The 24,486-nt window shown below is 46.4% G+C and overlaps 1 protein-coding gene across 1 annotated transcript; it reads right to left on the minus strand.

Annotated features, from left to right (window-relative positions):
* Positions 1–4,268: 4,268 nt before the first annotated feature.
* Positions 4,269–22,537, minus strand: SCD (stearoyl-CoA desaturase). The gene is made up of 6 exons (XM_017531254.2): positions 22,156–22,537; positions 21,274–21,556; positions 16,560–16,690; positions 14,280–14,485; positions 11,919–12,151; positions 4,269–8,376 (listed from the first exon to the last, which is right to left on the minus strand). Exons 1-6 carry the CDS (start codon positions 22,180–22,182, stop codon positions 8,177–8,179), a joined length of 1,080 nt encoding a protein of 359 aa, XP_017386743.1. The 5' UTR covers positions 22,183–22,537; the 3' UTR covers positions 4,269–8,176.
* Positions 22,538–24,486: the final 1,949 nt, after the last annotated feature.

Raw genomic sequence — 24,486 nt, forward strand, 5'->3', positions numbered from 1 at the left:
GGGTTTCACCGTGTTGACCAGGATGGTCTCAATCTCTTGACCTCGTGATCCACCCGCCTCGGCCTCCCAAAGTGCTGGGATTACAGGCGTGAGCCACCGCGCCCGGCCTGTATTTTCTTGATGACTAATAATGTTGGCCATTTTTCATGTGCTTCTGGTCATTTGTGTATCTTCTTTTGAAAAATGTCTGTTCATGTATCAACCACTTGGGAGGCTGAGGCAGAAGGATCACTTGAGCCTGGGAGATCAAGACTGCAGTGAGCTATAATTATGTCTCTGCACTCTAGCCTGGGTGAGACTCTGTCCCCACCCCCAATTTTTTTTTTATTTTGATAAAGTTCATCTTTTTTTTTTTTGAGACAGAGTTTTGCTCTTGTTGCCCAGCCTGGAATGTAATGGCTCAATCTTGGCTCACAGCAAACTCCACCTCCCAGGTTCAAGCGATTCTTCTGCCTCAGCCTCCCAAGTAGCTGGGATTACAGGCATGCACCACCATGCCCGGCTAATATTTTGTATTTTTAGTAGAGACAGGGTTTCTTCATGTTGGTCAGGCTAGTCTCAAACTCCCAACCTCAGGTGACTCACCTGCCTCAGCCTCCCAAAGTGCTGGGATTACAGGCATGAGCCACCATGCTCAGTCCGATTTATCTATTTTTAAAGTTTTTGTTGCTTGTGCTTTTACTGTCATATCTAGGAAACTATTGTCTAACCCAAGGTGGTGAAGATTTATACCTGTGTTTTCTCCTAAGAGTTTTAGAGTTTTTGTTGATCCATTTTGAGTTAATACTTATACGTGGTGTGAGGTAGTAGACCGACATTCTTTTCATGTGGGTATCTAATTGTCCCAGCAGCATTTGTTGAAAAAAACTATTCTTTCCTCATTGAATTGTCTAAGCATCTTTGTCAAAAATCAATTGGCCATAGATGTATGGGCTTATTTCTATACCTTCAATTTCATTTCATTGATCTATATGTCTATCTTTATGCCAGTACCACACTGTCTGCATTACTGGCCCTTTGAAGTAATTTTGAAATCAGGAAATGTGAGTCCTTCAATTTTGTGCCTTTTTCATCATTTGTTTTTTGCTATTCTGGGTCCCTTGAATTTTTCTATGAATTTTAGCATCAGCTTGTCAATTTCTCTAAAAAAAAAAAAAACAAAAAAAGAGGCTGGAATTTGATAAAGATTGCCTTGAGGCTAATGCCCTTTTCAGCATTAGCCCACCTGCACCCAGGTGAAATTATTTAAAAAAAAAAAAAAAAGATTGCCTTGAATCTGTAGACCAATTTTGGGAGTATGACCACATTAACAATATTGTCTTCAATCCATGAACATGGGATTTCTTTTTATTTATTTAGTGGGTCTTCTTTAATTTCTTTCAACAGCATTTTGTAGTTTTCAATGTACCATTCTTATGTACTTGTATGGTTAAATTTATTCCTATTCTTTTTGGTGTTGTTATAAGTGGAATTCTTTAATTTCATTTTCAAATTATTCATTTCTAGTTTAATTTGATTTTTACATATTGATATTATATCCTGCAACCTTGCTGAACTCATTAGCTTTAATATGTGTATGTGTGTGTATTCTTTAAGATTTTCTGTATCGTCTTGTTATCTGCAAATAGAGACAGTTTTTCCTTTCCAATTTAGATGTCTCTTCTTTTTCTATCCTGGCAGACATCTTTAGGAACTATCTTGGTTCTTCTAGGGAAAAGTGAAAAAACTGGTGGCCATTTGGGCATTGGAAATTTTATTTCTACGCTCTTCTCCATTATTATCCTAATTTATCTTTTGTCCTTTTGTCCCATGGTTAATCTTGATTTCAAAACAGAACCTTAACTTCTTTATACCTTCCCATATGAAACATATCAAAATCAGGGTTCATTACTTCATTCCCCTAAAAGCTCTTATTCTACAAATCACCCTTTCGGGTAAGCTCATCACATATTCCCTCTGTCTTGAATTCAACTGACCCTGTTCATCAACTCTTTTCCAGCTCTATGATATATCTTTTTTCTTCTTCCTCTTTGGAACTTTTGCAGCTAATAATAAGGAAACAGCTCCAGGATGAAATAACAAATATGCAAAATACAGATTCCTGGAGGAAACATAGAGGTGTTTTTAATCAGAGGGAGCTCAGACAATTGTGAAATAAGAGGATATAAGAAAGCAGCAAAGGCCACGTGTGCTGGTGCACACCTGTAGTCCCAGTTACTTGGGAGGCTGCGGCAGGAGGATCTTTTGATCCTAGTAGTTAAATGCTGCAGTGAGCCATGATTGCACCACTGCACTCCAGCCTGGGTGACACAGCAGGACCCTGTCTGAAACAAAAAAACAGAAAGCAGCAAAGAGCATAGTGAGGATAAATTATTTAAATTGAGGCTGGGCGTGGTGGCTCATGCTTGTAATCCCAGCACTTTGGGAGGCTGAGGCACGTGGATCACCTGAGGTCAGAAGCTTGAGACCAGCCTGGCCAACATGGCAAAACCTTGTCTCTACTAAAAATACAAAAATTAGCCGGCGGGCGTGGTGGCGGGTGCCTATAATCACAGCTACTGGGGACGCTGAGGCAGAAGAATCGCTTGAACTTGGGAGGCGGAGGTTGCAGTGAGCCAAGATGGCGCCACTGTACTCCAGGCTGGGCGACAGAGGGAGACTCTGTCTCAAAAATAAAAAATAAGTAAATAAATTAGATCCCAGTTAATGGGAAACAAAGTGGAGACTTGGAAGAAACTGTGCAGTTACAGAATGACTGAAAAAATACTCTGACTGGAACACGTTAAGCAAAATAAAGAGGGAAAGGGACTCATGGTAGAAAGCCAGATATTGATGAAGAAAACGTCACCATTAAGGTCTAGCAAGGCCTCCATGTACATAGTTTTGAGTTTGGATACTCTGAATTACTCTGAGAGACTTGTGCTTCCTGTCCAAGGAAAGGGCAACCTTAGATTAGAAAGCAAGGTGAGCTGGCAGAATTGGCTCTGGGGAGCTCTTAGAAACCCAAGGAGGCTCCTGATGGAATATGGAGCTTCTTTAAACTCTAAAGAAAGTCTGCCTTCTTTTTTCCGTAGGAGGATTATCAGATAAAGTAGTAAAAGCTAGGCTGGGTGTGGTGGCTCACACCTGTTATCCCAGCACTTTAGGAGGCCGAGGTGGGAGGATCGCTTGAGCCCAGGAGTTTGAGACCAGCCTAGCCAATACAGTGAGACCTGTCTCTTCAAAAATAAAACTAAAAAATTAGCCAGGCACGGTGGCACATGCTTGTAGTCTCAGCTACTCGGGAGGCTGAGGCAGAAGAATCACTTGTGACCAGGAGTTTGAGGCTGCAGTGAGTTACGATCACAGCACTGCACTCCAGCCTGGGCAACAGAGCAAGACCCTGTCTTAAGAAAAATAATTTAAAAAGTATTAAAAGCTAAAAGGAAAAACCAAAAACCAAAACCGTTTCCACTTTGTGCACCTGTGAGCATGAAACCCTCTGCTCCAGGAACATAGAAGCCTTCTCTTCAATTGGCTTTCCTTTCTTCCTGCTGTTGTGCATATCAGCATTCTCAAGCAGCCATTTTATTCCCTGGAGGCGTCTACATTTCAGAAACAGGAAAGAGCTGGACTGCCCAGCCTGGGTTGCAAGGTAAGGAACTGCTTTTGACCAGGTGTGGCGGCTCATGCCTGTAATCTCAGTACTTTGGGAGGCCGAGGCAGGTGGATCACCTGAGGTCAGGTGTTCAAGACCAGCCTGATCAACATGGGGAAACCCTGTCTCTACTAAAAATACAAAATTAGGTGGGCATGGTGGCACATGCCTGTAATCCCAGCTTCTTGGAAGGCTGAGGCAGGAGAATGCTTGAACTGAAGAGGCAGAGGTTGTAGTGAGCCATTGCACTCCAGTCTGGGAAACAAGAGTGAAACTCTGTCTCAAAAAACAACAGAAAAAGAACTGCTTTCCCAGGGAGTGCTTCTCCTGCTGGTCTCTTCCTCTCCCAGTATCTCTATCTTAGGTCTCTGTGCCCGAACACGTGACACATCTGAGAACCCTGGCACTTCCCCAGGCTCAAGTTGCCAGCTGGTGTTAATGTGTTTGATTTAATGGCAGCAGACTCCTGGCTTCCTGCTTCCCAGAGTTTAACCTAAAGTTACCTTTAGGACAGCAGGGCAGGTTACTGGGGTATGAGTCAACCATTGTAACTTCTACGTCTTTTATACTCTTAAAGGTACAGACATAGATAGAAGACAAAAAAAAAAAAAAACTCCCAGACCCAGTGTAATCAGATTCACTTCACTTTTATTATGAACAAACACAATCTCAGATCAGTACAACTAGCTTCAGAGTTGATATTAATAGAAATTATTCCAAAATTATTTTGTCACAAATAACTACTATCCCACATAAAAAGGGAAAAATCCCACCCAATCAAAGAAAAGGTATCCTGCGTATGTTTCCATGGCAATGAGTTTATGCATTCTCAAATTTTCTTCTGGCTAGTTATCTACCACTTCTCCAATTCATCAAGATTAACCATGGGACAATTCATTCAATCTCTTGGAGAACCATATAGACTAATGAAAACTAATGATAGCATCTGGGACACATGGACATAGTAAGTTCATGGTGGACATTGCTATTATAAAAAATACTCAGGTCTTGAGAATTCCTGTGCTGAAGGATCCCAAAATGCTTTATAAAAAGCATTAGTCACGCCTCAAAACTGCCCTTTGAGGTAGGTCAGTATTATTATCCCCATTTTAACAGAAGGAAAACTGAGGCACATTATAGTTAAGTGACTTGCCCAGGGTCACGTAGCAAGTCAGTGGCACAGTGGTAGGAGAGGTCCTGGCCTTAACCACCAGCATAGCATTGCCACCTTGCTTTATTTAACCTTTCATGCTGACCCATTTGAGCTACACTTACAGAGAATACACTCAGGATACTACCAAAGAGAAAAAATTCCATTTTAAATGCTACAACCATCTTTTAACCTAAAAAAAAAAAAGATAATAAATCAAATACATTCAAATTACTTCCACTCTCCATCAAATGTGGGCACTTAAGAAAAACAACCCTAACAAAAATCTCCAGAATGAAGCCCAGAAGGGAATCCTGCAATTCGCGATATTGACAATCCTCCATTCAGGCCCCTTTTTCTACCAGCCACTTCTGTAGGCTCTCAGGTGCAAAGGGACTCCACAGAGGGAGTGAGGGCAGGCTCATATGCAACACTGATTAGCAAGATGTAAGGCACCGGGTAAGTTGTCGGCACACCCTCAAAGCAAGGACTGTTAGAGATCTAGACTCTTGATCAGATCTGAGTTTCTCATTAATGTGTCACTTGAATTGAGCTTTAGAATCTTGAAAATAGTGTTCCTTACTCAGCAGACAAATCCCCACCCATACCCACACATATATTGGGGCCCTCAGCCTGAGGTCTCCATCCAGCCTTATGTAAGGGTCATGGTACAGATCAGATCCATGGCACACGATTACAATAGGAAGAAGTGAAAGTTATTTTTATTGTTCATATATTATCAAGCAGGCATCTGGTGACCTGTGGAATTAGAAGTACCCAGCAAACATTTCCAAGGGGTCACAAGTCAACAGATCTAAACTACATTGATCTTCCCTTAGGTTCTTTTCTACTGAGGTGAATAGCTCAAAAGACAAGGACGCCTTTAGTCCAGGCTAACCCCTGTGGCCTCCATGCGATTAACACAGGAAGAAAGGCCCTCCTCCCTTCCACCACTGGGGCTCAACAGTGGACTGAGCGTTTGGTAGTGTACATTTCCAATCTTAATAGAGCAAAGCCAGGCTTCTGCTTTGATGACTGAGGTACAGGGACAGGAGTGGTCCAAGGTTCTAAGACCACTCATGTTCTGTTTCTGTTTTTTTTCCAGACTTCTATACTATTGTCTGCCCTAGGCTGTAGGGAATGCTGGTTAGTTTGCTGAACAGACACTCTGTTCAGCAGGTTTTGTGGTATCTCAAATCCCAAGTCTCAGCCAAACCTTTGCAGTCCACCCTGACTCCAGGGAACAGGGCCTCCTTTCGAGGTGAGGCACTTGGGTTCTTGCCCTTCCAGTGAGGACTGTTTCCTTCTACTTCTACAAGCATTGCACTGCCAGCTGAGAGCACTGACTCAGGCGGGGCAGCCTTACTGAGCAAGCAGGGGGCATTCAGCATGCTCTCTGGTTCTGACCCAGACAGAGGGGACTGAAAACAAACCCTCTTTTGCTCTGTGGCTGGCTCACTGGCTCAATGTGAGCGCTTGGCTTGGCCATGCCCCCTGAGAGGTGGGGAAAGAGAGGGGCTCTGGGCCAGAGAGGTTTCTGGGAGGGGTTGCCAGCCTTGTCTTGAGCCATCAGTGTGGCAGAGGAGTACAGGGTGTAGGTGGAGACACTCTGGAGACCATGTGAAAGTGGCAGCTAGCTGTACTTTCAAAAGAGAAGCAGTGGTTCACTGACCCTGAGCATTCTGTCAGCAGGATGGAGCTGCCTGGACAGCAAGTCATCACCACCCCTGAATACACACGAAGGAGGCTGCCCATCCAGGAAAAGAAGAAAACGTTCAGGGAAGAGAAAGATCTGCTAAGAGAAAAGGGACAGACAGGGTAGAGCCAGGAATCAAGAATCAGGATAGTGAAGAGATTCCTAACCTGCCCCTAACAGGCAGTTCTATTCATTAGGCTAGATGTTAATAGAGTCAAAAAAAAAAAAAAAAAAAAAACAAAAAAAAAAAAAAAAAAAAAAAAAAGTGAAGGGGCACAACACTGAGGAGAGAAGCCTTCTGTATTTTACCCATTTCAAGGAGAAACTGGAACTAATTAATGAATGGACCTAACATCTAACTTATTTTATTAAGACTCCCAATAACTCACTCAGTAACCTTCTCAAGCCCCTGGCAATGTGTTCTCAGATCCCTTCCTATGTGAAGTTCTCTCTTAGAAGCTGCCTACAGATTCTGTCCCTCAACCTCTCCATCTCATGTCCAGCAGTGGAGAGGAAATTGGCAATGCAACTAATTCCTCCTCTCTTTCAGAGTGTTTTCAAACATCCCTCTTTGGGAGGGAAATACTCTAAATGAAATAGTTTAATGTTCTAAGCAATGTTTATGTGTATATATATTTTATGTTTGACCCGACTCCACCTCCTAAAATCTTTCCCTTTTTTGGATGTTTGGAAATGCCACAGCCATCTTATTACTATGAGGGGAGCAACCAATATCCTGAAGATGGCAGAGCAGAGGAAAGAATTTTGATGAGCAGCTCATGGAATCCTCAAAATTCTATGAGCTACTGTATTTACCAATTCTGGAATCACCCAACTTCAAGACTTCTTGATACATGACCTAAGAAATCTCCTTGTCATTAAAGAAAAAAATCCCTTCCCCAGCAGAGACCACTTTTTCTACAAACTTATAATGTTTCTTCTTTATCCTCAGCCTAAACTATATATTGTGACATTGAGATTAGCATTGCCAAACTCCATAGCCACTTCTTATCCCAAGACAGGAGAGAAAGGAAGCACGCTGTGTGGTGGGGCTTTAAGTCCTCACTAGGTAGGCAGCTGCATGTCTAATCATGGCAAGAGCTTCCTCTGGCTTCATTTCCCTCGTCCTTACATCCATACATGCTAACTCCCTCCCCCGGCAATTCACCCGCTTTAGAAGCTTTGTGTCAAATGAAGTTACTTTTCCATTCCATCTAGCAAGAGCCTGGGCTGAAGATAATTCACAGGGAACTGCCCAGGTTCTGTTTTATCTCTAGCTTGAGCCACCTGCCTCAAAGCTCGCAACAGCTCAAGGAAAGAGAGTTATTTGGAGCAAAGACTATTACTTTTAGGCTACAGAAAGGTTGTCTAGGCTTTGGAAGCTGGACACTGAACAATGACTGATCAGCTGCTTGCCTGGGAAGCAATGAGAAGAGAAAGGAAGGTGATAGCAACAAAGTGAAAGGAGGACAATGGGCTTAGAAGAGAGAGAGGATAGAAGAAAAAATATCAGCTTAGCATCATAAAGGCAGAGTTCTTGGCTTTCAATACTTTTGCATTTTAAAAGAATACTGTACTGGAATGGGTTAACGTCATCATCTTTAGCATCCTGGTAGCATTATTCAGTAGTTAATAAACAGACATAAAACCTCTGCCTGGCTGACTTTAAAAAAGAACCGGAGGGACCCCAAACTCAGCCACTCTTGTAGCTTCCATCCCCAGTTCTTTTAATCCTGGCCAAGATGGCGGCCTTGGAGACTTTCTTCCGGTCATAGGCCAGACCGAGGGCAGCCATGCAATCAATGAAGAATGTGGTTAAGTTGATGTGCCAGCGGTACTCACTGGCAGAGTAGTCATAGGGAAAGGAGTGGTGGTAGTTGTGGAAGCCCTCACCTGAAACAAAAGCAAGAAGAGACGTTATGGAGTGAGGGTGCATCGAGGTCTTCTTGATTTGTGCACACCAGTTAGCTAGCAGGGTACCTCGCACCAAATAGATGCCCTCAGAGGCAACTTTTATTATTTTACTTTTTCTGTAGAGATGGTGTCTTGCCATGTTGCAAACAACCTTCCCACCTTGACCACCCAAAGTGCTAGGTTTACAGTCATGAGTCACTGCGCACAGCCAGTGAAAGGCATCTTAAGAAGTGACTGGAGAGACCCTGGTCACCCATGGCTGTCTGGGAGCCTGATGGGAGGAGAACTGACAGTTTCTCGGAGCATAAAATGACTAGAGAGAAGCCGCTGTTTTGGGGAATGGATTTCAGACTGGAAATTCCAAATTCACTGCTGGCCCTGCCCTCAAGGCTCTGTGTGTATGTGCATGTGTCTGCAGAATGACTCTTAAAAAAAGGAGTAAAGGAGCACACCTTTCCCCACACTACCTCTAGGGGTAGATGGTTCCTACAGAGTGAGCCCTGCAGCCAAGGGTCAGAAGAAAGGCCAGCCCTGGGGCTGTAATCTCCCCAGCCACTGCAGTTCGTAGGTCGGTGGTGGGGGTGTGGGGGGTGCTGCTCTGACCTTTTTGACCTTTGTCCCTGGTGTAGGGTAGGTGCTGATGAAACAGACAGCTCTCTGAGGGAAGAAAAATAGAAATGCTTAGATATTCTCTAACCTCTGAGAATCTGAGGACTCTCGGGATGACCATTTCACTTTGCTGGAGGGAGGAAAACAAACAAATTCTGGAGTCAGGGCAATTTTTATAACGTGTAAAGCTTTGGAAACTCTACAAATAGAGACTTCGCCAACTCTTGGCAGGACTCTTCTTTCTGAACCACGGCCAACAATAATACTGACCCTAATCAGGCCTGGGTAAAGAATAGCTACTAAGAGCTAATATTGGGCTCTGTGTGGATAAAAATACCCTCAGACAGACCAGTTATGGCATTAATCAGAAGCGAGGGAAGGAAGTCCTGCAAAGTAAATGATATCCAGGGCATTCCAAGGTATGGCCACCCTCTGTGACACTTGATGATCTGCAGGGTGAATGAGAAGGACGGGTGTAGAATGCCAGGAATAAAGGTACTGAGGATTATTAATTTCCAATAATGGTTTTGTAGCTGGGCTCTGTGTAAGCACTAGCCAGGCCTTTAGTTACCAGATTTAAAATGGAATCAGATGCACACAGAGACACAGGGAGAAAAAAAAAAGAGGAAGAGGGTCAATGGCTAGAAGAAGACAGGACTTTGCAACTGGGATGGCAAGAGACAGCCCAAGAAAGGCTCAAGGGAGAAGGCTGATTTGGCAGAGGACATGAACATGTGACCATAGGGGAGATAATTCAAGAAATAAAAGGATTAGGGTGGCAGGAAACAGAGCCAGAGGAAACAAAGAGTGAGGTGATAAGGGAGGAAAGCAGCCTGGCAAGGAGGAGTGAATGATAACCAAGACGGTCAGATATTGGCAGCCACTGTGAACTCAGAGGCTAGAGGTAGGGAAGGTCACTAGAGATCCATTTGCAATATAGGACACATCTCATGCCAGAAACTCCATTCCTATGATAATCTCAGATTTATACAGTGTATGTGATTTGTTTTAATCATGGGTAAAAGAAAGAACAGGCACAATGGCAAGAAGATGCCTGAATGGAGCAAGGAGATACGTGAAAGTTAAAAAAAGACAGGGAAAAAATTGCTTTTATTTTTATTATTGTTTTTTTGAGATGGAGTCTTGCTCTGTCACCCAGGCTGGAGTGCAGTGGCACAATGTTGGCTCACTGAAACCTCCACCACCTGAGTTCAAGCGATTCTCCTGCCTCAGCCTCCTGAGTAGCTGGGACTACAGGTGCGTTCCATCACGCCTGGCTAATTTTTTTATTTTTTTCTTAGTAGAGACAGAGCTTCACTATATTGACCAGGCTGATCTCTAACTCTTGAACATCAAGTGATCCACTCACCTTGGCTTCCCAAAGTGCGAGAATTACAAGTGCTGGAATTACAAGTGTGAGCCACCATGCCTAGACAAATAAATCCTTTTAATAAAGATGGGCCAGTCAAGGTGGCTCAAGCCTATAATCCCAGCACTTTGGAAGGCCAAGGTGGTCAGATCACTCAAGCTCAGGAGTTGAGACCAGACTGGGCAACATGGCGAAACCCTGTCTCTACAAAAAAATACAAAAATTAGCCAAGCATAGTGGCATGCACCTGTAGTCCCACTGACTCGGGAGGCGGAGGCCAGAGGATCACTTGAACAGAAGAGGTCACAGCTGCAGTGAGCCATGATCACACCACTGCACTCAAACCTGGGCAACAGAGTGAGACTCTGTCTCAACAACAACAACAATTTAAAAGACAGTAAAGATGGTTAAGGTGGAGAATATAAAGGAAGATTTTAAAGAGAAAATGAGGGTGAGGCAATGACCTGCATAGACATGTATAGTAGTATGCTTGTCTAGATATTATCGAAGGACCAATAGCACCAGTTGCTGGAGAGAAGAGGCCACCAGATCTATTTAAGGAAAACTCATCCAGGGCCTTGACCAAAGTCTATATTCAGTTGGAAAGAGGGACAGAGAAACAAAATGTAGATACTTTGGGAAGCTGAGGCAGAATGATCACTTGAGTCTAGAGTTCAACGCCAGCCTGGGCACCATGGTGAGAACCCATCTCATTTGAAAAGAAACAGTCAACATTAGAAAACTGAGCAGGAACTTGTGATCAAACTAACTGCTATATTGGGAGATTCCTGAAGGCATGTTGGGGGAAGGGATGTTCCTAGCTCAGGATAGAAGAGAGAAAAATAGAGGCAAAGAGGAGAAAAGATGGTAGGTGGTAGTAAAGGGCCACCAGCAGTTACTTTGATGCCCTTCATAATGGCATCACCAAACTGTAAGGCATGGCACACACTTAGAGTATGGCATATCTGAGTAGAGTGGAAAGATAAAAAATACTGTGTGTGGCATCCTTAAAAGCTGATAACACTAGGCTTGCTGACCACTCAGATGACCCCAGTGTTCTATTTATGCATTCCTTGCCTCAAGCAAGTCCAGCCCAGAGCTGATGAAAGCAAGGAAAACTCCAAGGTGCTCATGATACATGGCATTTGGTTTCTGTTTTTCTTTTTTTTCGTAGAAACAGGGTTTCACCACGTCGGCCAGACTGGTCTCAAACTCTTGACCTCAGGTGATCTGCCTGCCTCGGCCTCCCAAAATGCTGGGAATACAGGCCTTAGCCACCACATCTGGACCATATATGGCATTTGGAAATTGTTTTAGAACCTGGAATCAAAATCAATGTTTTCTTTTTTATCCTTTTATTTTTACATAAAACATGTTGCCTGACTCTCATAGGGTTTTCCAATATACTGCCCCCTAGTTTTATAGTGGAAAAACTGAGATACAAAGTAGCCATAAAAAACAGGTTTATCGAGTTTTTCTGGCTCCTAGCCTAATAACCAGATAAGCAGACCACTGGATGTTCTTGCTTGGACGACTGACTTACCGACAGCTCCAAGCGAAACCAGGATGTTCTCCCGGGGGCTAATGTTCTTGTCATAAGGACGATATCCGTAGAGGTGGGCAGCGCTGTTCACCAGCCAGGTGGCATTAAGCACTACAGCATATCGCAAGAAAGTGGCAACGTACAAGCTGTGTTGAAAAGTTTCACCCCAGAAATAAAAGGGCACAAGTGTGGGCAGGATGAAGCACATCAGCAGCACACCGGGTTTGTAGTACCTACATTGACAGACCAGACACCAGGTCAGTGGAGGGGACTCCACACCTACCTGGATCTTCCACACTAACTGGGATGGGCTGTCTTTTCTCCGTCATGAGTACAGTGTGGCAGATAACAGCAAGAGGGAATGGGGTGGAAAACTCCTTTGAGGATGTGGTGTTACCTCACTTCTTAGATGAGGTGATGGGGAGGGGTTAAATGACTTTTCTAGAATCATACCAGTATCCACTATGACATGGTAGAGCAAGGAGTGAAAACTGAATTGCTTGTCTCTGTCTCCTGACTCTAAGTTCATTGTTTTATTGTTTGTTTGTTTTGACAGGGTCTCACTCTGTTGCCAAGGCTAAAGTGAAGTGGCATGACCATGGTTCACTGCAGCCTTGAACTCCTGGGCTCAAGAGATCCTCGCACCTCAGCCCCCTGAGTAGCTGGGGGACTACAGGCATGAACCATCAGACCCATCTAGTTTTCAATTTTTTGCAGAGATGAGGTCTCACTATGTTGCCCAGGCCAGTCTTGAATGCCTAAACTTTCAAACGATTGTCCCGCCTCAGCCTCCCAAAGTGCTGGGATTATAGGCATGAGCCACCAAGCCCAGCCGTCAGTGATTTTCACTAGTGCAAAATACCACATTGGTAAAACAGGTGAGGTCCAAATTACAAACTAAGGAACAGACTTCTTCATCCTTGACTGTTTTTCCAGTCTGCCTTTAGGCTCCTTTCTCTTTCTCATCAGCACTCTTAATCAGTCTGTTTTTAGTGTCATGCCTCCATTTTCTGCTAGCTACCCCCCAATTCTTTGGTCTTCTTTTCCCTCAGAGGCCCATGGAGTGTCCTTGATCACCTGCAGCTCTCTGTCCCTCTGGAAGCCCTTTCTCAACCTTCATTCTCAATGTACACCAGGCCATTGACATTCCAAGGGCACTGATTCCCTATATCCCTTTAGCAGTCAAGTCTTTGACTTTTACATCACTGATATTCCCTACACCCAACTCCTTTTTCCATTTCTGTCACTGTTTCCCTAGCAGGGGTCCTCATTACCTAACTTATGTCCCTACCTCTTGCTTTGGCTCAATGGTTTCTTACACTTGCTCTAAAAGCAGCCTTCTTAAAGCACACCTCTAACTCCGCCACACTACAGTTCAAAAAACGTAATGGCTTCCTATTGCCTAAATCCTAAGTCTGCTTTTTGGACTGTACAAGAATGGCAGTCTCCCCAGTCTCACTTCTTCCCACACCCTACACTTCAAGCAAGAGGACTCTATTGCTGGAACATGCTTCATGCTTTAGCTCATTCTGTTTCTTGTGTTTGCACTGTCCCTCCCCACACATAGTTGTAGGAATTTCTATCCGTCGGTGGATTCCAACACTACTTTATTTCATAAACACTTCCTTGCCATTGCCCATTGAGCAATCTCCCTCCCCTTTGTACCTCTCACAGTACAGAAAATATTCTGCCTTATACCATGGTTATTCGGATACTTGGCTTATCCTTCCATCCCCTTACAGGCTACAAACTTTTTGAAGGTAAGAAGTAAGCTACCAGCCTGGGCAATACAGCAACTGAAACCTTGTCTCCACAAATATTAGCCAGGCATGGTGGTCTGTGCCTGTAGTCCCAGATACTTGGGAGGCTGAGGTGGAAGGACTGTTTGAGCCTGGGATGTCAAGGCTGCAGTGAACCAAGATTGTGCCACTGCACTCCAGCCTGGGCAACAGAGAAAGACTCTGTTAAAAATTAAAAAATTAAAACACCTAGGCAACTAGGCTATCATCATCTTTGAATCTATGACTGTCCTAGGTCAACAAACATCTGTTGAATGTAATGAGTTTAATTAAGATAGCTCAGAGAGAAAGAAACAGAGCGATAGTCTGGCTATGGGCCTGTGGGACGTTACAAATTGGGATTTTAAATTACGAGTGAGAACGTGCAAACCCAAAACCCAGTCAATTTCTCAGCATATATATATATATATATATATATATATATATATATATATATATATATTGCAATCTAGAACATGCTCCTAAACTCAGCTTATATTTTACAAGTCTTAGGAGAAAAGACGGGGTCCCTAACCACCAGGTGCCAGGGCCATATCCCCACCTCCATCAGGCCTTCACTCACCTCCTCTGGAACATCACCAGTTTCTCAGCTTTTAGGTCAGACAAGTCCAGCATCCCGCCCTTCTCTTTGACAGCTGGGTGTTTGCGCACAAGCAGCCAGCCCACGTGAGAGAAGAAAAAGCCACGTCGGGAATTATGAGGATCAGCATCTGTTTCTGAAAACTTGTGATGGGCACGGTGGTCGCGAGCCCATTCAAAGACATCATTCTGGGGAGGGAGAGAAGGGGAATGTAAGGCCGGAGGATAGACACGCTCTTAGAATTCCAATGGACAGTTATCAATAGCCCAAGGCTCTCAGCCCAGCCTTACAAAATACCCAGGAATCTGGGCTCCAAAGGAGTTATGGAGTTGCCTTCCTTCTTCTCCCAACTTGCCACTGAAGCTTAAGTGGAAAAAGCAACTTAAAACCCCAAGACCACAGGAATAGGACTGCTGTTTCTTAAAGGTTATATGGTGGGTGGAATGGAGGTAAATCATACAGAGCTCAGAGAGTTTCAAGAAGTGAGAACATTACAATTATTTAAGCCAAGAATGCTGGAAAAGATCCTCATGGGGTACCTAATCCCTGGGCATGGAGAACATGAGTCAGACAGCCTTGTGTCCTAGGGCCTCAATCAGTAGATAAAGCTGCAGGGTGCACTATTCTGGTGCCTTGCAAAAGAGAGCTCAGATAACCCAATAACAAGGCCAGGCATGCAACTCATGATCATGGCTGCATTTTCAAAGGACCTCTGGGCTTCTCCATTCTTTTCCCATCCCTTAAAGAATGTACGAATATCTTGGGCTGGGTGCAGTGGCTAATGCCTGTAATCTCAGTACACTAGAGGCTGAGGCAGGTGGATTACTTGAGCTCAGGAGTTCAAGACCAGCCTGGGCAACATGGCAAAACCCCATCTCTACTAAAATCATGAGAATGTACCGATAACTCTCTTCCCTCCTTTTGCTCCACAGGACAACCTCAGAAGCCTTCAAGCTCTAAGCTGTTATGGCAGAGATGATTATGCAAATGTTGTAAGTTCTTGGGATATTTCCATGACTTAAAGTTGGTTTCCTTTCTCCCTCTTGCTCCAAGCTAAGCCCCACAGCACATGCTATTATTTGCCCATTGCTACAGCTTCATGGTATGATGCGTTCCATTTCCCCACTTCCCTTCATTCTGTCTTTGCTATAAACTTTTTGCCTCAATAAACCTGTGTTTTTACTTAGCCAGCATGACACCCCAAGAAAGGGCCACAATGTTGGGTTGGTCTATATAATCTCTGTGACTTGGTTTCCTCATCTGTAAAATGGGAATAATAATAGTATCTACTTCCTATGATTGTTGTGAGGACTTTATATCAAATGCTTAGAATAGTGCCAGGCACATAGTGCAATAAAAATTGTCTGCTCTCATTATCTGAAAATAAGAGTTCATGAGTCTGGGAACATCAGCTTCAATCCCACTGTGGTGGAGTCCTAAGTTAAACACTTTTTTTTTTGAGACAGAGTCTTACTCTGTCACCAGGCTGGAGTGCAATGGCGTGATCTCAGCTCACTGCAACCTCTGCCTCCTGGGTTCAAGCAATTCTCCTTCCTCAGCCTTCTGAGTAGCTGGGACTACAGGCATGCGCCACCATACCCAGCTAATTTTTTATTTTTAGTAGAGACGGGTTTCACCATCTTGGCCAGGATGGTCTCGATCTCTTGACCTCACTATCCGCCCGTCTTGGCCTCCCAAAGTGCTGGGATTACAGGCGTGAGCCACTGTGCCCGGCGAAGTTGTTCACTTAAAAAATTTTTTTTTAAAAAAGTTGGGGTCTCATCACCCAAGCTGGAGTGCAGTGGTTATATTATGGCTCACTGCAGCTTCAAACTCGTGGGCTCCAACAAGCCTCCCACTTCTGCCTCCCTAGTACTAAGATACTCAACTTAAATGGTGAATTTGTTGTCCAATGTCTGCCCAGGCACCCAAGGTCAGTCTCTGGTTTATGTGCCAAAGCCCCTTATGATGAAGAGCCACAACAGCCAGACTGTGTGACAACACAGGGACCTCAGGATCAAAAATAATCCTACACATCCAGAGTATTTCCCATTTATCTTCCAGTTCCCTTTTCCAAGACTCAGAAGTCTCTTCATGCTTTATGGACTTAAGGACTGAACTGGCACTTCAGGTGACCACAGGAGAGAAGAAAGTGAAACCGCTGCCCAGGTGTGGCTCCTCTCTGGCTGCTGATCCCTCCTTTCTGCCCCCAGATCTTTGATAGGGTGGAAGGCAAACAGCTGAGCAGAGACAGCTTCTTACCTGGAATGCCATTGTGTTGGCAATGATCAGAAAGACCCGCAGGGGCAGCCGAGCTTTGTAAGTTCGGTGGCTCCACAGGCGATGAACTCCTGCTGTTATGCCCAGGGCACTGACAAAATAGTAGAATAACCCTGCCAGGAGAAGACAGTGGGGGAGTCACCAGCCAGTGTGAGTTCCATCTGGGAAAGGATGCCACAGACACTCTCTGGATGTTAGAAACTGTGTCTTCTTCAGGCTCTGGGTGAGAATTGCCTTACCATGAACTCTAGGGATAACCATGTCCCTCGAATTCAGCACTTGAAAAATCATCACCCCTCAGCCTCTCAGAGATAAAAAAGATTTAAAAAATAATAATAATAAGCAAAGGAATCCTAAGAACTAAGGGGTCAGAAAGGCAGGAGAGAGAATAATGCTCTTACCACTCATTCTTCATCTGGAAGGCATTCTTCCAGGGCCTAGCTATCTCCTTTCACTTCTATCTAGGCCTTCTCTAAGGTTTTTTTTTTTTTTTTTTTTTTTTTTTTTTTTTTTTTTTTTTTTTTTTTTTTTTTTCAGACAGTCTCACTCTGTTGCCCAGGCTGGAATGCAATGGTATGATCTCGGCTCACCACAACCTCTGCCTCCTGGGTTCAAGCAATTCTCTGCCTCAGCCTCCTGAGTAGCTGGGATTACAGGCACACTGATCACCACACCTGGCTAACCTTTATATTTTTAGTAGAGATGGGGTTTCACCATCTTGGCCAGGCTGGTCTTGAACTCCTGACCACATGATCCACCTGACTCAGACTCCCAAAGTGCTGGGATTACAGGTGTGAGCCACCACATCCAGCGGCCTTCTCTAAGGTTTTAAGGGCCACAAACTACTCCTGCAGAGCTCAGGACTCATAAGCAAGGGTGTTATTAAAATAACAGCAGAGGGCCAGGTGCGGTGGCTCACACTTGTCATCCCAGCACTTTGGGAGGCCAAGGCAGGAGGATCCCTTGAGCCCAGCAGTCCGAGACCAGCCTGGGTAACATAGGGAGACCTTGTCTCTAGATAATTTTAAAAATTAGCTGGGCATGGTGGCATCTGCCTGTGATCCCAGCTACTCCACAGGTTGAGGTGGGAGGATCTCTTGAGCCCAGGTCAAGGCTGTGGTGAGCCATGATCGTGTCACTGCACTGATGCCTGATCAACAGAGCAAGATCTTACCTCAAAAAATAAAACAACAGCCACTACAATCTGGGCACTGACCAACTCTTCTCGAAGCCCTTAGTTGTAGGGAACTCTTAGGGGATTCAGAACTATGGCCATTTATCAACTGGTACAAAAAAGCATTTCAATATTCTAGCAGGCAGTGTGACCATATAAGGGGAAAATTAGCCCTGCGCTTAAGTCCTATTTGCACAGTGTCTTAAGTTTGACCAAGGATTTCAATATTCTCCACTTTATTGGGTACCTTCAATGGGGTTAGGTGGTATTAATACCCTCACTTTGCAGCTGAAGAAATAGATGCTCAGAAAGGTGAAGTGTTTATCTAAGGTCACATGGCTAGTAAGAAATGAAGCCATGGTTTGAAGCTACATTTTCTGTTGACAAGCAGTTCACCTTCTAGCTATACCATCCACTGCCCTCAAGATACGTGCACAGCTCCTCTGTCTCTCCTTTGCCACGTCCCTGTCAGACCATACTCTTACTGGGCAATGCTCGTTCTAGACAATGGTGGGATATTCTTCAAGCTGTCAGTGGAGCTCCCCACCATTGTCTTGCCTCACCTTCCTGGAGGCCTGGAGGCTCAGGAGGTGCCAGAAATAATCTCTAACTGGGAAGTGGGTTGCTGAGCACCCATTTCTTCCTTTGCTCAGTAGCTCTAGCAGGCAGCTGTGGCCTTGGTAGAAACTGTTAACAATGTTTCATTCCTAGGGAAACCGCTAGAAACAATAGAGCCTCAGTGGCCACAGAGCTTAGTTGCAGTTGGAGACACCACACATTGTAACAAATTGTCCCCTGTTCTTTTGCAGCCGCTTCCTAAACAACCTCCTTTTCCCCCAATGCTACCTCCATTTTTCTTTCCTTTTTCTCCTATAGGATCTCCAGGAGAGCCATACAGCCAGAGTCAGCCTCAACAAGAGCTCTCTCCACATTGCCTCAGAGTGGGGATTAAGGCCCCAGGTGATCTGGCTTCAAGCCAAGTGGTGACCAACATCTCTCCAGCTACAGTATCTAACCTGCATGTTACCCAGAAATCCATCAGTTGAGCCAGAGCCCTCTCTAAGGACCAAAGGGGCTTCTGGGGTTGTTTCTTGCCACATAATACCCTGGGGTAAGTTGACTCAGAAAGTACATAAGATCCTATGTTAACAGGGAAATTGGGACAAGAACTCAGGCACTCTGGTGCCTTTTCCAGAAACACCTTTAGGCCTATCAAATAGAAGGGCTTAAAACAGTTGGAGATTCAGACCCTCTCTCCTCCCCAGGGGAAGAAATACTAATGTCCAAATTGATGGTTAAGCAACACCTCATTGCTCTGGCCTTAAAAAAGAAACTTGAAGGGTTTTGCCTCTGGCTCTCAGTGTTGCCAGAGGTTTTCTCCTCAGTCCTGCCCTAAGGGCTCCTTTGGGAGACTCCAAAATGAAAAAAGAGATATAAGTTTCTCAAAATTGCTCAGTCATAAGAAATGCTGGAATCACGAGCAGTTGCTAACATTGTCTGTAGGGATTAAAACCAGAAAGACGAAGCTCCTAAACTCTGAAGGTGGGAAGAGAAGACACCCAGGTTGAGACCTCTGACCCTCCTCCCCTCATCCTCCTTGTTTCTTCAGACAGAGTTCTGATATTCCCATATTTAGATGGTCATTCTGTTAGCTAAGCCATCCACCAAAGGGCCCAGTAAAATAAGTTACCATCAAGTCCCTGTGAGCCACATTTCTCTGCCTGAAGGCACAGCACACACCCACCGGCAAGTCACCAAAATAAAGGTAGCAGGCACAGCCTTGGCTGGGATAGTATTCTGCTCCCTGTGCTAACAGCTGAAGGTGACCAAGCAGAGGCAAGTGGGTCAAACTCTGGGCTTCAGAAGACCTACAGCTGAGGCTGGAAGGAGCTTGCAGGTGAGAAAACTACTTGTGAAGACTCTCCTCTTGGGGAGAAAAGGTGGAGAGAGGCATCCACAGACTCCCTGGGGAATCCTGTCCCAGCTCTTCATCCCTCATGCTGCAAAAGAAGTTCTGCTGGATCCTCAGAGGGGCTAGACAACAGATGTTGCCGTCCCCTCACTAATACAAGGGCCCTTCCTGGTATGCAGATGAACTCATCTGCACCTGGCCTGTTCTGTCTCTATCACAGCTGTGACACATATGTAACCCAAGGAATGCTACCTTCCTAATCCTAAAAAAGTACTGTTGCCCACAGGTGGCACCTAGAAAAACTGAGATCCTGACAAAGGAGCTCTTCTCAGTTGCATTTCACTGTAGCACCTGGAGGATTTCCCGAAACAAAGCTTAGTGAACGAGATCTCACCATCTTTGGAAGACCTAAGAGGTCCTGAGGGAAACAGCTAAAACTTGGCCTGCCAGCCCTTCTGCATAACTACCCACCAAGGGTGAGCTGTCAGGTATCCCACACCCAGGCTGCTCTGAAAAACCTCAAGTTGTTTTCTGGAGTAGTCCTGGCTCAGTACCCCTTAGAGAGTAGCAATGCGCTGGTCTGCAGAGCTTCCTGCTCTCCCTTCTCAACTTAGGCATGTGGTGGCAGAGGTAAAAAAAAAAGGCTGGAAAGCACATGTGTGTATCCAGGGGGCAGGGCCATGCCATCAGGCCAACGGGTCCCTGAAACAGCTGAGCTAAGGGCAGGTCAGGGACAAACTGGGAACTGTCTCCCTCATTACAACAGCCTTAAGACCAGGGTCTCTTTTCTGAGGGCTCTTTTCTGGCCTTGCCTCGATGTCCCTGGCAAGGAGGGATGGGTAGGACTGGTATTAGAAGCTTCAGAATTCTTGGCACTTCACCGCACGGGGGAGGGGGCCGGAGCAGGCTGGATGGGGGATGGAACAGGAAACATTTCTTCAACCTGATTTCATTTAAAGAGCATTTTGTTGACTGGCATGTGCAGCACCCTGGAGACCTATGCAGAGTAACACACCAACACACATCTGTGTGACTTGGGTTTCATGGGAGCTTCTTCGTCTTCCTCTGTAACAAAGAAGCCTGCTCTGGCCAAGGGATAAGGTCAAAATAGTTTCGTGGATGATGACCTCTGTTCCCCCCTTTCCAACGAACTCTCTCCCTGACTAGTTTCCCTCTGCCCTAGCCCATGACTGCTCAACACAGACCCTAGAAAGCCAATGGTTTAGTACCATGTTCCCATACCTCCCAGGTAGAGGGCTTTGATTCTTTTGTAGCTGGCAGGGGTGGGACAGGCAGCCAAGCAACTGACTCAAACAGAAAAGCTCTTTCAGGAAAAGCTGACTCCAGCACAGGTCTACACTTCAAGGCCCACAGCACATGGTCCCAGAGCTCTCAATGTCCCCAGCACTGACATTCCTGCATTTCAGTCCTCCCCTCCCCCCCAAGGCTTTATTCCGAGCCCACTAGGCCTGAAGCAACCAAAGAGAAATGCTTGAGAAAAACCCAGCCGGGAGGCTGGGAGGGGCTGATGTTCTACCTAAGATCCTATCTTATTATAAGAGCAGTGAGTACCTGGAGGACTGAGTCAGGAGGACAGGGAGGCTGCTTACCCCAAAGCCAGGTGTAGAACTTGCAGGTAGGAATCAAAATGATCCCATACAGGGCGCCCAGGTGTAGCAGAGACATCAGGATGATGTTTCTCCAGACATATTCAACCTTGGGCCTTGGGCCTTCCTTATCCTTGTAGGTGGGGTCATATATATCATCTTTTATATCAGGGCGAATGTCTTCTTCCAAATAGAGGGGCGTCTTCTCCAACTTATCTTCTCCATTCTGCGGAACCCTGGAGGGAGGCGCTGTGATGGTGGTGGTGGTGGTATAGGAGCTAGAGATCTGGAAGGGAGAGGAAGCAGAGAGTCTGAAGAGGAGACACGGAGAGTCAGGAGGAGACACGTGGAGGCAGCTGGGGCTACTCCGCTCTCTAATCACGCTGGGGGAAGGGTGGACAGCACAAGCACAGACCCTCCCCCAGCGCCCGGGTTCACTAAAGGTAGGGTGCATCTAGGGTGTATCCGAGATGCAACGGAGAGAAGTTCCCAGAAACCGTGCAGATAGATTAGGGGTGGAGGGTGAGGGGGGCGGAGGGCGGAGAACGAGGGGGATGGGGGGCGAGGGGCGCGAAACCTACGGGAGGCGGCAGTAGGAAGGAGAGGTAAAGCACTCACATCCACACGAACACAAAGGAAAACCCGCATAATTCATAAAAGCACTAGCACGAACGGATTTTTCTTTACTTTAAAGCTTAAGAAAAGTTGGAGACTCAAATCTCCCAGTTACAATCCACATTCCCAACTCACTGAAGGCAGCACAACTCGAAAAGGACGGCCAAGTCCTCCGCGAAGCTCTCCCCTCTCTTCTGCCGCCAACCCGTCCCCTTGAATTCCAGCCCGCGCCGGCGACCCTGCGGTGCGGGGCCAGGATGGGAAGCTCACCTCCTCCTGCAGCAAGTGGGCCGGCATCTTGGCTCTCGGATGCCGAGATCACTTTCCAGGGGCTGAGGCTGCGGAGCGGAGTTCGGGGGCGCCGGGGTACTTCGGCTTCGGAGCTCGCCGGTGCACGCTGGATGGGTGTAGGGGCCCAAGCCGCAGTGCGTGGAGGTTCCCAAGCCGGGAATTTAAAGGCTAGAGCTGGCAGTGGGTGACCGTATCCCGTATTTCCTCAGCCCCCGTTTTATCCGCTGCCAAGCAGGGGCAAAGTGCGCGGAGTTGACTAGCGCGGGCGGCCCCGCGTGGAGGTGAGGGCGGGACGGGGAGGAGACAGAGGCCGAGGCTCGCTGCAACCGCAGCCGGGCGCCGGGATGCTGCCGACACCTACACCGCACCGCCCGGCCCCGGCCCCGGCCCCGGCCCAGGGGGAAATGCTAATGAGGCTCCTGTAAACTCCGGCTTGTCATTGGCCGAAGGGAATTTGGTGCCACCTCGTCCTGCCGTTGCCATTGGCTCGGCGCAATCTGCTGTTCCCTCTGCCGCCAGCTCCTCGCTCCCCCTCCCCTCCCTTTCTCCTTCTCGGCTTCTTTTCCACCGGCCGCTGGGCCTCTGCCCGGCATCCCGCGTCGGGAGCTTTCTCTCTGGAAGGGGCTGGGGTCCCTGTTTGGGGCTGGGTCTAGCCCAGGACCGGCCCGGGGCACACGGAGAACGGGTGGGTGGGCACTGGGGAAGTTTCTTAGGAAACAGAGGGGAAGCCTCGGGGGTAGCCCACTACTCACAACTCCGTCCCATCTTCCCGTCCCCCCAGGCGCTTGGCAGGGGGACGTGGCCGCCACCCCGGGGTCGGGAGCTCAGGGGACGCGGGAAGCCCCGCCTCCCTCTCGGGCGAGCGCCGGGGGCTCGGTCCGCGGACGAACAATGGCTCTGCCCCGCCCACCAGCCACGCGCTGCTCACCCGGGACCGCACCGGACTCCGGCCGTACGGACTGACTGACTGGTGTGTGTGTGCCCGCGCGCACGCACCCTGTTCAGGCCCCGGGCGGGCAGTCCCATCCCCTTGCCCTCGCCTCTAGGTTGCGTGCGGGACGTTTTGGAGATTCTTCGGAGTGACAGATTGTAATTTTGGAATCTTCTTCGTGGAAAGAGGCAGGAAACACTGGCATGTGCTTTCACCCAGCAGCAGGCGAAAGGGCTTGGATGTGGAATAAGAATAGCTGGCAGGTATCGAATTGTTACTGCCAGCCAATTCACAAGAATCATTTTCTGTAATCCTCACTGTGACCCTGGGAGGTGGTTACCCCATTATTCCTTTTTAAAAGTGAGGAAAGTGAGATATGAAGACATGGAATAACTTGCCCATAGTCACGGCAGCCTTACCATGAGAGCTCTGAACCAGGCAGACTATGCATTCACCCTGTGTCCTTCCAGGCCCATGTCTCCCCGAATACTGAATATTGCCCGAGGGTCCTTCCTCTGCGAAAGGGAGAAAATAGGCAGTGTTGTGCCAATGATTCGCTTCTTGGAAGAGAAGCACCTGGGATTTCCTGGGAGGAAGACTAAGCAGCTCCCTTGCTGGCCACTGGTCTCAGGGTCAGGCCAACTCTCTGGCCAGTGACCCCTGCATTCCAGCCCTGGCTCCCTGTCCGGTGTGGAAGCTCTGAACAAGACTGGGTGATTTTAGATGTAGACAGCTTATCTAGTCATGGCTCAGAAGTACTTGGTGTGTGGTGTAAAAATCTGTACATGGGCTGCCGCCCTTCAGGTTCTCTCTGCAAAGTCTGATTTGCTTAATTTTTTTTTTTTTTTTTTTTTTCCGAGACGGAGTTTCGCTCTTGTTGCTCAGGCTGGAGTGCACTGGCATGATCTCGGCTCACCGCAACCTCCACCTCCCGGGTTCAAGCCATTCTCCTGCCTCAGTCTCCCAAGTAGCTGGGATTACAGGCATTCGCTACCCCTACTCAGCTAATTCTTTTGTATTTTTAGTAGAGACGGGGTTTCACCATGCTGGCCAGGTTGTTCTCGAACTCCTGACCTCAGGTGATCCTCTGGCCTTGGCCTCCCAAAGTGCTGGGATTACAGGTGTGAGCCTGTATTATTTTCAAAATAAAAGTTTGATTTTTATTATTTTGTTTACGTCCATGCTCCTTAATTTGGGTATTCGAAGTGATTCATGATTTTAATCTGAACACCCTGTTCCAGCCTTAATTTTCACTTCCTACTTAATATCACTTGTACCTTCATCAAACTGCACATTTGTCAATAGAAGATAGGAAAACTAAACTAAACAAACAAACAAACAAAAACCCTACACTCTTTCTTTCTTTTTTTTTTTTTTTT

The sequence above is a fragment of the Cebus imitator genome, unplaced genomic scaffold, assembly GCF_001604975.1.
Source record: "Cebus imitator isolate Cc_AM_T3 unplaced genomic scaffold, Cebus_imitator-1.0 Scaffold71, whole genome shotgun sequence".
NCBI lineage: Eukaryota > Metazoa > Chordata > Mammalia > Primates > Cebidae > Cebus > Cebus imitator.